The sequence below is a fragment of the Prunus persica genome, chromosome G6 (genome assembly GCF_000346465.2).
Source record: "Prunus persica cultivar Lovell chromosome G6, Prunus_persica_NCBIv2, whole genome shotgun sequence".
Lineage (NCBI taxonomy): Eukaryota > Viridiplantae > Streptophyta > Magnoliopsida > Rosales > Rosaceae > Prunus > Prunus persica.
The window spans coordinates 5,494,757-5,508,932 of NC_034014.1; the positions used below are offsets into that span (position 1 = coordinate 5,494,757).

At 37.1% G+C, this 14,176-nt stretch overlaps 3 protein-coding genes across 4 annotated transcripts; 2 read left to right on the forward strand and 1 right to left on the reverse strand.

The window, feature by feature from the left end:
* On the forward strand, window positions 1,341-5,011 carry LOC18772128. The gene is made up of 3 exons (XM_007207544.2): window positions 1,341-2,148; window positions 2,319-2,486; window positions 3,279-5,011. The coding sequence occupies exons 1-3, from the start codon at window positions 1,603-1,605 to the stop codon at window positions 4,953-4,955; spliced, it is 2,391 nt and encodes a 796-aa protein (XP_007207606.1). The 5' UTR covers window positions 1,341-1,602; the 3' UTR covers window positions 4,956-5,011.
* On the forward strand, window positions 5,590-10,791 carry LOC18774495 (UDP-glucuronic acid decarboxylase 6). Of its 2 annotated transcripts, none has more exons than XM_020567106.1 (13): window positions 5,590-5,761; window positions 6,344-6,463; window positions 7,188-7,274; window positions 7,494-7,581; window positions 7,703-7,794; window positions 8,141-8,205; window positions 8,287-8,375; window positions 9,070-9,147; window positions 9,276-9,369; window positions 9,727-9,793; window positions 9,882-9,945; window positions 10,062-10,102; window positions 10,222-10,791. In XM_020567106.1, the coding sequence occupies exons 2-13, from the start codon at window positions 6,374-6,376 to the stop codon at window positions 10,405-10,407; spliced, it is 1,041 nt and encodes a 346-aa protein (XP_020422695.1). In that variant the 5' UTR covers window positions 5,590-5,761; window positions 6,344-6,373; the 3' UTR covers window positions 10,408-10,791. The 2 variants fall into 2 exon arrangements, with proteins under 2 accessions (XP_020422695.1, XP_007205475.1); XM_007205413.2 differs by lacking the exon at window positions 5,590-5,761 and adding an exon at window positions 5,832-6,149.
* Window positions 11,375-13,311, reverse strand: LOC18772449. Its single transcript, XM_007207345.2, has 3 exons — window positions 12,995-13,311; window positions 12,860-12,902; window positions 11,375-11,650 (listed from the first exon to the last, which is right to left on the reverse strand). The coding sequence occupies exons 1-3, from the start codon at window positions 13,113-13,115 to the stop codon at window positions 11,647-11,649; spliced, it is 168 nt and encodes a 55-aa protein (XP_007207407.1). The 5' UTR covers window positions 13,116-13,311; the 3' UTR covers window positions 11,375-11,646.

Sequence of the window (14,176 nt, forward strand, 5' to 3'; positions counted from 1 at the left end):
TTTTTTCCCATCCCCATTACCATGCTTGGAAAACTTTGGTTCTTTTTAACTCTTATGCAACAAACAAACTTTGGCGGTGACCTTTCAGATTCTGAACAGATAAAATACATGACATGAGATGGATCCGGATGCTCTGCTTTGATACATATCTATATAAACTTTCCATTAGTAAGTTGATGTTCGGAACCAGAATTGCCCTATTTTATACAGATTATAATGAGCTTTGTTATTAAGCAAACCTAAACCCGACTTTATGCTGATAGCTTTTCTTGCAGCATGATAAATGATAGGTTAATTTTGCATGATAGGTTTTCTTGGCTATAATTATTCTAATTATCTATACATAGTACTAGGGAGCATTAGTAATTAATATAAAACATATTAAGTCAATGGTAGAGGACAATATATAATTTATATTAAGAATAGAGTCACTACCAGATAGACCAACTGCAGTATCGGACAAACAAATCTCACTTTCTTACATAGGATCCCACCACATGCGCCTAGAATAAGGTTGCTACCATTTCCCGTGAAAACTCTCCTAATCTTTTTTTCTGATGTCAGCCAACACAAAGTTCGTTTGTGGCTTGTGCTTGTGGATGGCATGTAATGTAAGAATTATGCTATAGTGTGTGGAAGTCACTTGCGCGTGACTCTGAATAATTGATGCATGCAGTGAGATGTTGATAAATATAGGTTCCTATATTTCATTGAGTCGCTCGCATGTGTGTGAGCAACTGATGTTAGCATTGTTCTGTAACGAAAATGCCCTCCCATGACACTCCTCCCATAACCATTATACGAGTAGTGGACGCATGACCTTTGAGCTTTGTGCAACTTCCTTCAAACACGTAAGCAAACAAGGGAGTGCTTCATCTGTGTGCTAAAATTAGGTGAGGTATGCTACATAAGAAGCTGCAACTTTGCTTTTGAACTAAAAAACTGTATTATATATTATATTTTGATAAGAACAGTTTTTAGCATCCCAAACTTGACCCTTGCCCTCCGGGAGGGACAAAATCTAGTGCAAAAGACAGAAATGTTGAGTGGAAACCTAGGGAATTCCCACTTTGACTTTTTTTTAGTCTTTATTCCCACTATTTGCTTGTTTTAGTGCTTAGATTTATGCTTTGCTTCTTCAAATTGTAAAAAGGCAAAGTTAATTCCCTGTTTCATTGGAATTTGAGTTGGTGTTGCATTCAAAGGCTTCACGAAAGATAGTGGTAATTTGATGAATTTACACAAACAAATTTGACATGCAAGGAGTTTTTACTGTGTTTTGTTTTTTTCTTCACCTTGGACCTTGGTACCAAAAGTCAAGTGAGAGCCATCACTGGAAATCAAAATCATCTCATTCACCGCCATCATCATTTACTAGCAAGGACCTAATATTTAGCAGAGCATCAGTACCCATTCACTACATGGGTTGGTGTGGGTCCCATTGGAGCCTCCCACATAAGACCTAAAAAACCAATCACTCTTTTCCCTCACAGAAACTCCACTCAACCCTCAAACCCTACACAATATATATAGCTCCATTTCCTACACAGCCATCACCAAACACACCTTACAACCATTTTTATTTCTTTTTTTCCTAAAACAATGGCAACCTCTCCATACCAGACCAACCGAGCACAAGCTCTCTGGCTCACATGCCTAGCCTCTGCATTCCGTACATGCCTTGCTTGCACCATAGTGGCCCTCACCACCCTCTATGGCCCACAAGCTCTCCAACACCAAGTAGCCTTCCCAGCATTCTCTTATGTGACAGTGATTCTCATTGCACCGGATGCAACTCTAGGTAACACACTTTGTGGCTTATGGCTGGGGCTTTACGCCACAGCCCAAACTATCGGACCGGCCATGTTGAGCTTGTGGCTAATAGGCCCGGCCCGGCTTTCGAGCGGCATCACCGCTCTGGCGGTGGGCCTTGCTGCATTTGTGGTGGCTCTGCCAGAGTTTACTCACTTGGTGTGCAAACGCATCGCCTTGGGACAGATTGTGATTGTGTATGTAATAGCTTATATAAAGGGTGGGGAGGTACAGGCCATCATGCACCCTGTCCACGTGGCAGCAAGTACAGGGATTGGAGTCTTGGCCTGTGTTCTGGCATTTTTGGTTCCCTTCCCACGCCTGGCTTCTCGAGAGGTACTTGTAATATGTCCATACCAATGTGAAAGTTTATAACATTTTATTATATTAAAACATCCGCGAATAATGCGGTGAGTGTAGAATGACAAACTGCGAGTGCGGATAATACTCACTATTTATTATATAAAATAAAGAAAATATTAATAGTGTTTCAATATATTTTGTAGGTTAAACAGAACGCAAAGCTACTTGGTGAGAATGCTTCAGAGAGGCTCAAGCTCTTTGTGAAGGCCTTTTGTGCAGAAGACAACACATCCGCACTTGCATCAATTTCTCAAGCAAAGTCCCTGGCTGCTACAGCAACCAAGCTTTTCCAAACTATCAAGCGCCACCAAGTAAGCAACCTTATGTATACATTAATTACACAACAACTGTATATCATGATTCGACATAAAATTATTTGTACCACATTCTCTTACCACATTACTATTAATACAGATCGGACTTATCTTATCACTTTTTTTTTCTTTGCTCTTGGCTGCTGCCCATTTCATTTCATTTTGGAGGAGACTTATTATTCTCCCTCTTACACGATTGGCTATTTTGGATATTTGTAGAGACTCTTGTCCCCTTACAAATACACTTTCACACGTCTACCTAACCCACTCTCATTTACTGGTAGGATATTTTTCCTAGTTAGATAAAAAAAGATAAGGTTGAGGGTTTTGCTTTAGCCAACAACCAACTTACCACAGACGTGGCCTTCTAATTGCCATGCAATCCAAAATGGTTCAAAACATAAAACATTACAATTAAGGGCTGGTTCGATAGGGAGGACTAGATTAGACTAGTAAAGTGGCTGCATCTCATGTGCAATCAAGGCTAAATATGGATATTGTTGTTTAATTTAGAGGATGAAGGAGGACTAGGGATAAGTTTAGTCATCAACCTCTTACAGATAGTCCTCATTCTTCCTCAAAGTTAAACAAATACTCATATTATGCCTTAATGTACATGAAAATGTACATTTTGCTAGTCTAGTCCAGTCTAGTCTAATCCTCCCTAACAAATGAGGGCTAACAGTATAGGAACATAGCATTACTCGACATAAATACCTTTTTGTCGATTTATCCGTCTCTAATTTCAGGCGTGCTAATCACATTGATTTGTGTTTTTCTTCTGAGCAGGAAAGTATGGAGTGGGAGAAACTTCCCTTGAAATTTTCGAGATACAAGTATGCAAATCCAGGAGACAGATTGCAAGGCTTTGAGATACCCTTAAAAGGGATGGAAATGGCATTGACCAGTACTCCTTCATTCCCAATTAAGGTGGTAAATGGAGAGCACAAAGATGGCCTACTTAGAGTAAACTTAAGCGCACCCTGTGATTCAACAACTGTTCCTGAATCAAATGCAGAAAATGTTAGGTTCCTCCAAACACTTAAAACCATCCCACAAACCCAACAGGATTTACCCCCAATTTTCTTTCTGTTTTGCATAAAGCTCTTTCATGGAAAATTATCAGCCACAAGTCCCACAGAGCAAGGCAAATTATTGGTTCACCAAAATGAAGGAGCAATCGATTCACGTAAACAAAATGGGTTCTGTTTCAAAGAGGTATTGAGTAACTTGTCCATCAAGGCAAGGAGCAAGAGGCTTATGATAGCTTTCAAATGCTCACTTTCCTTGGGTCTAGCTGTGTTCTTTGGTTTGGTATACAGCAAAAAAAATGGTTTTTGGTCTGGACTTCCAGTAGCTATCAGTTTTGCATCAGCCAGAGAAGCAGCATTCAAAGTTGCAAATGTTAAAGCACAGGGGACTGTCTTAGGCACTGTGTATGGAGTTTTGGGTTGCTTTCTGTTCCAAAGGTTCTTGTCCATAAGACTCTTATCCCTTATTCCTTGGTTTATTTTCACCAGTTTTCTCCAGCGTAGCCGAATGTATGGCCAGGCTGGTGGGATTTCTGCAGTAATTGGAGCTGTACTAATTTTGGGCAGAGCAAATTTTGGCCCTCCAAGTGAATTTGCCATAGCCAGAATCACAGAGACCTTCATTGGATTATCTTGTTCAATTATGGTTGACTTACTCTTGCAGCCCACAAGAGCTTCTACTCTTGCAAAAGCTCAACTTTCTAGGACTCTTGACACATTGCAGGAGTGCATTAACTCAGTGAGTCTTCAATCAGGCAGAGCCCTTTTGGAAGAGAACCAGAAGAGACTGAAAAATCATGTTGAAGAATTGGGGAAGTTGATTGGAGAAGCTGAGGCAGAGCCCAATTTCTGGTTTTGGCCTTTTCATAGTGCTTGCTATGGAAAGCTCTTGAGGTCCTTGTCCAAAATGATGGACCTCCTACTCTTTAGCGCTCATGCAGTGGAAGTTCTTGAACAAAATTCACAAATGCTTGAGGCTTCGTGGAAGGACATTGTACATACAGTAGAATGTGACCTTGAACTTTTCAAGAAAATGGTTGGCTCTTTGATAGAATGCTTCAAGGAGATCACCTTGATAAAATCAATCACAGTTCTTGACCAAAAGAGTGACATAGCTCATGATCTTGAGTTGGGGAAATCTGGAAACCCAACCATTTTTCGGATTTGCGGTTCGAAGGATGAAGAGATGGATACGATTATAAGTTCTTATCTCCAACACTCAAAAGAAGTAGTTGATAAGATTCATGTCCAAAGTGAGGAGCTCAAAAGTCAAATGGTTTTATGTTTGAGTGCTTTAGGGTTCTGCATAAGTAGTATAATAAGAGCAACGAAAGAGATTGAAGAGGAAATCAAGGAACTTGCTCAATGGGAGAATCCCTCAAGCCACATTAATTTGTATGAAATCTCCTGTAAGGTGCATGCTTTACAGAAATAATGAAAACCATGCATGCACAATTATTTGAAAGAAAGAGATGACAGAACACTTAAAGACATTGTTTTGTTTGTTTTGTTGGATCAAGCCATGCATGAAATTGCAACCATTACATTAACATGCTCATTATTTAGTAAATTTGGCAACTACAAATCAATCAGATTGAAAATTTATTTTTATTTATAATAACTCCATTCAAATAACTTACTTTCTTCATGCAGCCTTCTACCTTTATCCAGATGTGCAAATTCTGCATTTTGAGAAATAATTGGAATGAAAATTAATCCAAAATAAAAGGGAATGAGAATCATATTCCTATTCATTCTCTTTGATGAAAGGAATTGCAAATGCTTTCTGAATTTGTGATAAATGGCAAATTGCCTATGTTAAATGAGAGAAATCCGCTTTCATTCAATCCAAAATACATATAAATGCAAAATCCTATAAACATGATATTAGAATCCAACAGGGAATCTTCTTTCAAGACACCCTTTTGTCCAGTTGTACTGTACACGTGTCAGCACCCCAGATGCGTAAGCGTATGAAAAGACAAACAGATACAGGAGAGCATCTTATATTTATTCGAGACTTGAAAACAAAGCAAAGAACTTCCTCACCGGTCTCTCAGACACTAGTCCCACTAGACTATAGGCACATCCAAGCATCTTTGTCTGCATAGGATTTAGGAGAAACCCTAAATGTCCCCCTTAATTATAGCTCAGTAATCACTCTAATTAGTCACTAAACCCTTTAATTAGTTAATCCCATAAACCCCTCGTTTTAAATCCCAGATTCTCTAGCTTCACAAGGTAAATAAATAATTGCATTTTTTTTTATTTGGGGGTAGAAAGTTAATAATTACAGTTGTATTAACAAATGGGATTTTTTTTGGGGGTACCCTTTAAAAGAAAATGATTTCTAAAGGGAATATAGTTTGGTGTGACTTCAAACTTAATTATTGTTATCGAGGAGCTATCAGTAAAGGCCAGGACTTTCCGTGAATTTGAAGGCTTTTCTGTTTGCTTTATTTAATTGATTTATATTTCTATTTAAAATTCATCGTTTGGTAGAAGTTTCGGTTTTGGGAGTTCTGTTGAGGAGAGGGGGACTATAAATAATGGGTTCTGATAACTAAACTTCTTGGATCCAAAGGGTATTTGGGGTTTTGGGTTATCATCCTCTGAAGCTTATTTTCAGGTCCACTTCAACTTCAAGCTTCTTTCTTTATGATTCTAGAGTTTATAATTTTCTTTGAACTTCTGATTCTGAACAAAAAGAAAAGTGATCTTTTAGTCTGTGTGTAATTTGAAGGCTTGTCAATATGAGATTACTCATCTAGTAATGTGTTTATAGTGTTTCCCAGAGTTTGACTGTTTGGTAAATTTTTGTAGGTGTTTGAGTTCTAGAGAAGATCTAAGAGTATGGCAAACAATTCCTCCAATGGGGTGCACCAGACCACAACAAAGTCTCCTCCATTGCCATCCCCTTTGCGTTTTTCCAAGTTTTTTCAGGTCCTGCTCGCCAATTTATTTGATTATTTATTCATATATCTTTCTAAGGGTTGTTGTAAATTGCTTTTTACAGTCTTGTAGTACCTGTCTGTGTTGCCTTTTTATTTTTGATTGTGTGCTGATATTTATGCCACTGGGTTGTTGCATTTCTCAATCAGCATTTACTGATTCCAACCTAACTATTGGAAGGATGTTAATTTAGAGATTATAGCAAATGTGTCGTTTTAAAAAATCTTATTTTGTTTCTTTTCCATGCATCTTTTCCCCTAGAATGGGTTTGTACTATTAGATCTTCAAATTCAGCTCAGTCAACCACGAAGCAATCTTTAACATAAAATTGAGAACATATACAAGAAAGGACTGTGGAGTGTATTGAAAATCTGTCTTTCTTGGTTCTCTGTTTTACCCTCAATCTACAGAAAGTCAAACCCCATGTCTTAATTCTGCGAGTCCACAAGGAAATATTGCCTATCCTTATAATCTTAGCCCGTTTTGAGATTTTGGTGAAATCTAACTTCGTCATGTTGCTATTTTTTGCTCCTTTGTTTGCTTGAGCAGAGATGTGGGTTCATTACAGTTTTGATTTAAATCTAGCTACAATGCATTTGAAGGAGTATGTTTTGTTTTTTATTAGATGGCTAATAAATGTCATCATTCTGACGAAATTGTCATATGGATCATATAGTTATTCTAATGCTCTAATTGTGTACTTTTACTGTGGCAGTCCAATATGAGAATTTTGGTTACTGGGGGAGCTGGATTCATCGGTTCTCACCTGGTTGACAGATTAATGGAAAATGAAAAGAATGAGGTCAGCATTTTATTTCTCTCTTATAAAAGCTCAGGGTCAGTTTTTCTGTTCATAATGAGTTCAAGATCCAGTTTAATTTATATATATTTTATGATAGGAAACTTTTGTTAACATTAAGCACCTATGATGCACAAAAATTGCAATAACTGACACAGTGTGAGATCATACATCAAATCATTTGTTTCATCAGGATTAAAATTGTATCCAATTTCTACTTAGGTTATTGTTGTTGACAACTACTTCACTGGCTCCAAGGACAATCTGAAAAAATGGATTGGTCATCCCAGATTTGAGCTAATTCGTCATGGTACATACAATTTGGTTTATTAACAAGTTTCTTCCATATGTTTTTGTTTATTTGTCACTTACAAAAGTATGGCTTTTATTTAATGCATTTATGTTTAATTGCTCTCTTTTCTTTGTTATAGATGTCACAGAGACATTGTTGGTCGAAGTTGATCGAATTTACCATCTTGCTTGCCCAGCTTCTCCAATTTTCTATAAATACAATCCTGTAAAGGTAAAAACAAGTATTCTTCAATCATTAAATAGCCAGCAATCGATATACCTGTCAAGTGTTATTCGAATTGCCTACAGTTTGACAGATTTGTCAGGGGTGGGGGAGACATATTAACGTGTTGCAAATTAAGGCAGGCAATATGTCATTTGCCCTTAATCAGCAATGAAAAAAGTTGTTAAATATTTTTGCGATCAGCTTATATGGTACTTACGCTTATGTATGATATTTTTACTTTCTTTTTCCTGTTCAATCATATATGATCTATTTTGTCCCTTCAACAGAAAGACTGTTAAAAAAATTTTATTGAAGTTGTAATCTAACATTTGAGCATATGGTTCTCCAACAGACAATAAAAACAAATGTGATTGGCACGCTGAACATGCTTGGACTTGCCAAGCGAGTTGGAGCAAGGTGGTCTATTAGTCTTGCATTTATAATAATTTTATAAATGTATTCCATCAAGTTGTCTTACGCATATATATATTTGAGCAGGATTTTGCTGACATCAACTTCAGAGGTATATGGAGATCCTCTTGTGCATCCACAACCTGAAAGCTATTGGGGTAATGTTAACCCAATTGGTAAGTGCTCATCTCATTCGAAGCCTAAAGTTTGCTGCATTCTGATAGATCTTAGAAGATTGTCGCTGCTTATATATTCAAACTATAGATATAATTTATGTGCAAATATATTTGGCAAGAAGTAGAATGACCATTTCCATTCTCTTTAGATAGCTCTGAAATGTTTTACCTGATTTGAGATGGACTTCCTTGAGGGAGATTCTGGAAATGCTGAACTGTTCATGGGCTTTACTTTTGGAAGTGAATAGAAAAGTGCAATCTTTAGGACCTTCTATAGTGCGGATCTTTGATAATATTTGGGAGAGCACTCAATCAAGGCCCAGCTTCTAGCTTTTTGCAATCATGTTGGACATATGGTATAGAGGCTTTTGATGAAACCTAATCTGCTGAATTTTCCCATATCAAACCTATTTGAGTACCAAGGAGCAAGGATAATAAAAGATGTGTCTGCATTCATGATAGGAACTCATAAGCATACTTTGATAGAACTTGCCATCTATTCTGTATGACATGCTGATACATATCAACAAAGCCCTAAGCCTTGCCCTTTGCCCTTATAACCTAAACTGAAATAGTTTGTAAATGCTAGAAGTTAGAATGTTATTGTTTTTTTTTTTTTTTTTTTTTTGGTAGTTCAAGGATTTATTTAAGTTCATGAGACCATGACCTCAATAAGTACATATTATAATCACAGGAGTAAGGAGCTGCTATGATGAGGGGAAGCGTGTTGCTGAGACCTTGATGTTCGACTATCATAGGCAGCATGGGATAGGTATTGTGTTGTCTCTTTTTCCTTTTCCACCTTAACAAATTATTGTTTATTCTTTCCTGTGCTGAAATGGTTAAAAGTTTGCTCTTTAGTAGTTTCATGTATCTAATTTCCTCTGTTCTCTTTGACAGAAATACGTATTGCCAGAATCTTCAACACGTATGGCCCTCGCATGAATATTGATGATGGGCGTGTAGTCAGCAATTTTATAGCCCAAGCACTTCGGTGAGTCCTTAGGATGCTCCACGATTTTAATGATGGGTATATCAGCAGCTTGACTAGTGCCTACATGGAGAAAATCATGACTAGCTAGTTTAATGACTTATTAATTCAGTCTCTTTCTACTTAAAGATAGCTAGCCAGCATGTTTTTGTTATTGATTGGGTAGTGGTTGGTGTCTGACATAAAGGCCTTATAAATCCAGGAGTGATATGTTTGATATTCACACATATTTGTGTAGTTGCATTGTATCTTGAAATCAGCTTCCATACCTGCATTACCGTATAAGCTTAATCCTTTTCCTTTCCCCTCGAATTCTCATACCTTTGGATCTATTTTTACACTCTGTTTTCAATATTGTAGTGATGAACCCTTGACAGTCCAAAATCCTGGGACTCAAACTCGCAGCTTCTGTTATGTCTCTGACATGGTTTGTGAAACATCTTTTCCTTTTCATTCTGTTGCCGTGTATTGAAATAAGTTGGGTTATTTATGGTAACCTGTTTAAAAAAATTTAGGTTGATGGCCTCATTCGTCTCATGGAAGGAGAGCACACTGGACCCATTAACATTGGAAACCCAGGTTATCTACCATAAATGTGATAGTGTGATGTGTTTGCATCTCAAAAGCTATACCAAATATGTGCTCTAGTTGCTCACATAATTACTGACCTAGGTGACTTTTTTGTATAAATTCAGGTGAATTTACAATGCTTGAACTTGCAGAGACAGTGAAGGAGGTCAGTTTGTCTTCGCCATTGTCTTTCTCCATTCGTAGGCTGTTATGGTATTCTTTTCTAGAAGCTGTTTTTGCTTCTTGAAGCGTCTTGAAAATTTTCAAATGCATTTGACTTTACAGCTCATCAACCCTGGGGTGGAGATAAAGAGGGTGGAGAACACTCCTGATGATCCAAGACAGCGGAAACCCGACATCACAAAGGCAAAGGAATTGCTGGGTTGGGAGCCAAAGATCAAGTTACGGGAAGGCCTGCCTCTCATGGAGGAGGATTTCCGCTTGAGGCTGGGAGCAGCCAAAAAGAACTGATTGTCTATATTGCTGGAAATATAGGTTAGCGAGCGCGGTTTGTTCTTTCCGTCCTGGAATATATGTTTGACGATGCTGGAGTATGCTCGTCTGCAATGATTCATATGACTACATTGTGACGAGCAATGATTCATATGACCACTTGTGCTTCCTTGTTCTTTCTATTTCATTGTGTTATAATAGGAAAATAAGAACTGGTGCTTGTTAAAAGGTTTTCTACCTTTTTCATTCCTTTCCAAAGTGAGTGCTAAGATGCCAAGGAGAATCCTTCAAAATGTGGCATTTAGTGCTGTTTCGTAGTTAAGATTGTCCTCAGCTGAGTGTGCTACTTGGAACCCCCAGTTTTGGTCATCAATAATTCAATTTAATTTTTATTCCATCATATCTCCATGCGATGTTAACGCTTGTATCATTGGTTGGTTGCACACTTGGTTTAATTTTCCTTTTAGGATTAGATGAACACTGCCCGTCTGATTTCTTTTTCTTCACACAAATCAGAGTTTGACACATACAAAAGAGACTGATTTGTGAAGTGTAAGAAGCCAAAGTATTTTTTTTCCTTTTTCCTAAGATGGTAAGAAGCTTGACAAGTTGCTCAGTAAGGTAAAAATGCTTTAACTCATCCCAGAAACAACTCAAAGATTTCGTCTTCCTGTGGCATTGTTTTATTGGGAAATTCCTCCCACTTGTATGGACAAAGGCAATTATCGCGCAGACTAGGCATCACTCTCCAGGGGCTGGATGAGGCTCATTTCAACTTTCAAGATGTCAGTTTTGCTGTGTTCCCCTCCCCCACCCTCCAAGAAATTTTTCCCTCCAAAAACTCTTGGGTCATGGTAAAGTTTTGTCACCAGACCCTACGAAACACCTCTTCAGTGCCATTCTCTAAGCCACACCTAAAATAATATAGCACTTTTGCCCGAATGGGACATGAGAGCAGACACAAAATTAAGAACAAGAATGAAACGACAAGAAGATTATAAGCCTATAACAATAACATGAGCGTAACACAACTTTTGTTTCATTTTTGAAGATTGTCTAGCCAAATGCACCAAGTTCAAAACCAATGAATAGAAGTATTTCTTCTCATGTTATTCAAGTCATCCAAAACATAAAAGAAAATTCAAGAAAAAAGAGTATCTAAAGCATTTCTCTTTTGTTATTAAAGTCTCTGAAAAAGCACGCAAATCTCCCCCTCCGCAACAAGAGAAGAAAGGTGGCTACAACTGCATCCAGAAATCACCTACAACACAACACAAAAGAAGTACTGAATTTAACTGAGACTCATAAAACCATATCCAGCAATGGTATGGCTTACTATGGATGATATACAAACACTGATACATGCCAAAAAACACAAAACTGACAAAAACAGCAGAATCAGATTATTGAAAAGAAAAAAACACTACATAAAAATATAGCAATCAAAAGAAATCAATGCCAGTACATCCCAAGAAAAGCTGAAACATGGTATCACTGCCAACCCCATGTTACATGTAAAAGTTGAGTATTTTCATTTGACTTGTATCCTTAACTGCATAGTAGGGAACTTAGACACTTAACTAGACCGTTACTTTAGAATTTTCAAACCCTTGTTAACTGCAAGGTACAAAACCTAAATTTTTAAATAGGCTCTCACTTTAGAATCTACAAAAGCTCCTAACCCAATACAAATGCAACTCATCATATTAGCAACAGTCTAAAGATGAAGAAAGTTAGCTCAGGATGACAATAGGAATAGTCTGAGTATTGAAAATTGTGTAACCACCAACCTGCCAAATTTTTTTGGTTTAGTGGCCAAAAAGGTATTAAACAGAATTATTAAGGGTTTCATGTCCAAGTGACTTGTTTTCAGATCTATAATCAATAAAAATGAAACAGAAACCCTCATGTGGTCTTTTGCTACAACATGATAAGGTTGAGATGATCAGGGTGATTGGACAATTTCAACCCGATTATCAAGCACCAGAAGACCAAGTCTAACCATCTGATTTTAACCCTCAACGGGATGTCATCGACCAACTCAACACCTTGAACATGTTGTTCTTTTTATAATGAAAATATGTCAAAATTATAAGTTCTGAAAACACATATCATTTTTCAATTTTGTGGCTTAAAATGCACAATGTATGACGACCTCCTCCTAAAGACTACGGATTTAAGCACCCATATAAGAAAAAAAAATCAATTAATTTAACTCAGATTCCAAATGCCTACCTCTAATTGATGTTTTCGCATACATGAGAAACAATAAAAATTGCTAAAGTAACAGAAGCAGGATCTAGATGATAGATGACATTCATTATATACACCTTATGAAGCAATCAGTCAAAGTGCCCATGTACTCAAAAGAGTGCATTTTTTCACTGACTGTATTGCCTTCATCTGAATAATAACTAGTTTCTCTCTTTATCTAAATCCCAATAAATCAAAGGATTAAAACAAAAGGTACCTCTTGTGCCTCTGAACGAAAGCTGAGTTCTTAGCGTCTTCCTCTGTGAACAAATTAAGAAGAAACAAATGGGTCAGCGAAATTAGGGTTTTGTTTTTCAAAATTGAAATGAACAGATCGGGACGAAGAGCTTACCAGTGAGGCCAAGAGAGAACTTGGTGATGAGGGTTCCGGTGATGGCAAACCCAACCAGGAACGGCCAGTTCCTGTTCCATTCTCGCTTGAAGAAAATCGGCCATGGATCGAACTTCCTCATTTCTGAAATTTCTCTTTCCTTCTACAATTGCTCTCTCAGTCTCTCCGTTTGTGGGTTGTGGCTATTTTGTAGCTACTTGTAACCGTTGGATTTTGGTGTTGGTCTAATCTGATTTAGATGCTTATGGGTATGTGGGCTTGTTGAGTGAATTGGATCAAGTTGATGGCATCCGCTCCCATTTCTTCATGCTAAACCAGTTTCAAGCAGCTAAAGTAGGCCCAATGGAGATGGTTCAAGACAAGATAAAGGGCTTCTATTACTATTACCATGGGTCAAATTCTAATAAAAGCAAAATTACTTATAATATTTTTGGATTATGTTATGATTATTTTTTATAAACAATAGGATATCTATAGAATAATGCTATTCTTACTATATTTGTATATCACATTCTCATACCACCTTATGTAGCAGATGAGATGGACAGTTACATCAATTAAAATTATTTAATATTTTCTTTTATTTTATGATTTATTAACACTTTTAAAAAAAATTGTTAATTAAACTTTCTTTATTAAAATACACCTTATTGATTTAATTGATATGGCATATGATATAGACATGCCACATCATGCGGTATAGAAATGTGTGATAAAAATGTGGTAAGTGTAGCATTACTCATATCTATAAGATGCTTTGCTTTACCAAGTTTTGTTTCCTATCCACTGATAGTGTGTGGGGTGCCCCAACTAATCTGAGGGGATAGAGCATGCTTAATGCAACCTCATACTCTACATGGTGGTGATCTAACTAGACCAATCTTGCTCACATAGTTTAACTCTGTCACAAAGTAATCATGTTAATGTCATGCTTAATTACAAGTTATCGCTACAAGGCTTGGCTATAAGATGATTTAAAAAGAGCCAAAACACTTACAACAAAGCTACACCACAAATATGATTTCACCAACAAAAAAACTACACAAGTACAACCCCGAGTTTTTTACAAAGGCTTTTTAATTCAAACTGAATTGGATAATTTTTTTTTAAAATTACTAACTACCATACCATACTTGAAGGGTTTATTTGGTGGCTCAACTTGGACATGTTGAATTTTAGTAC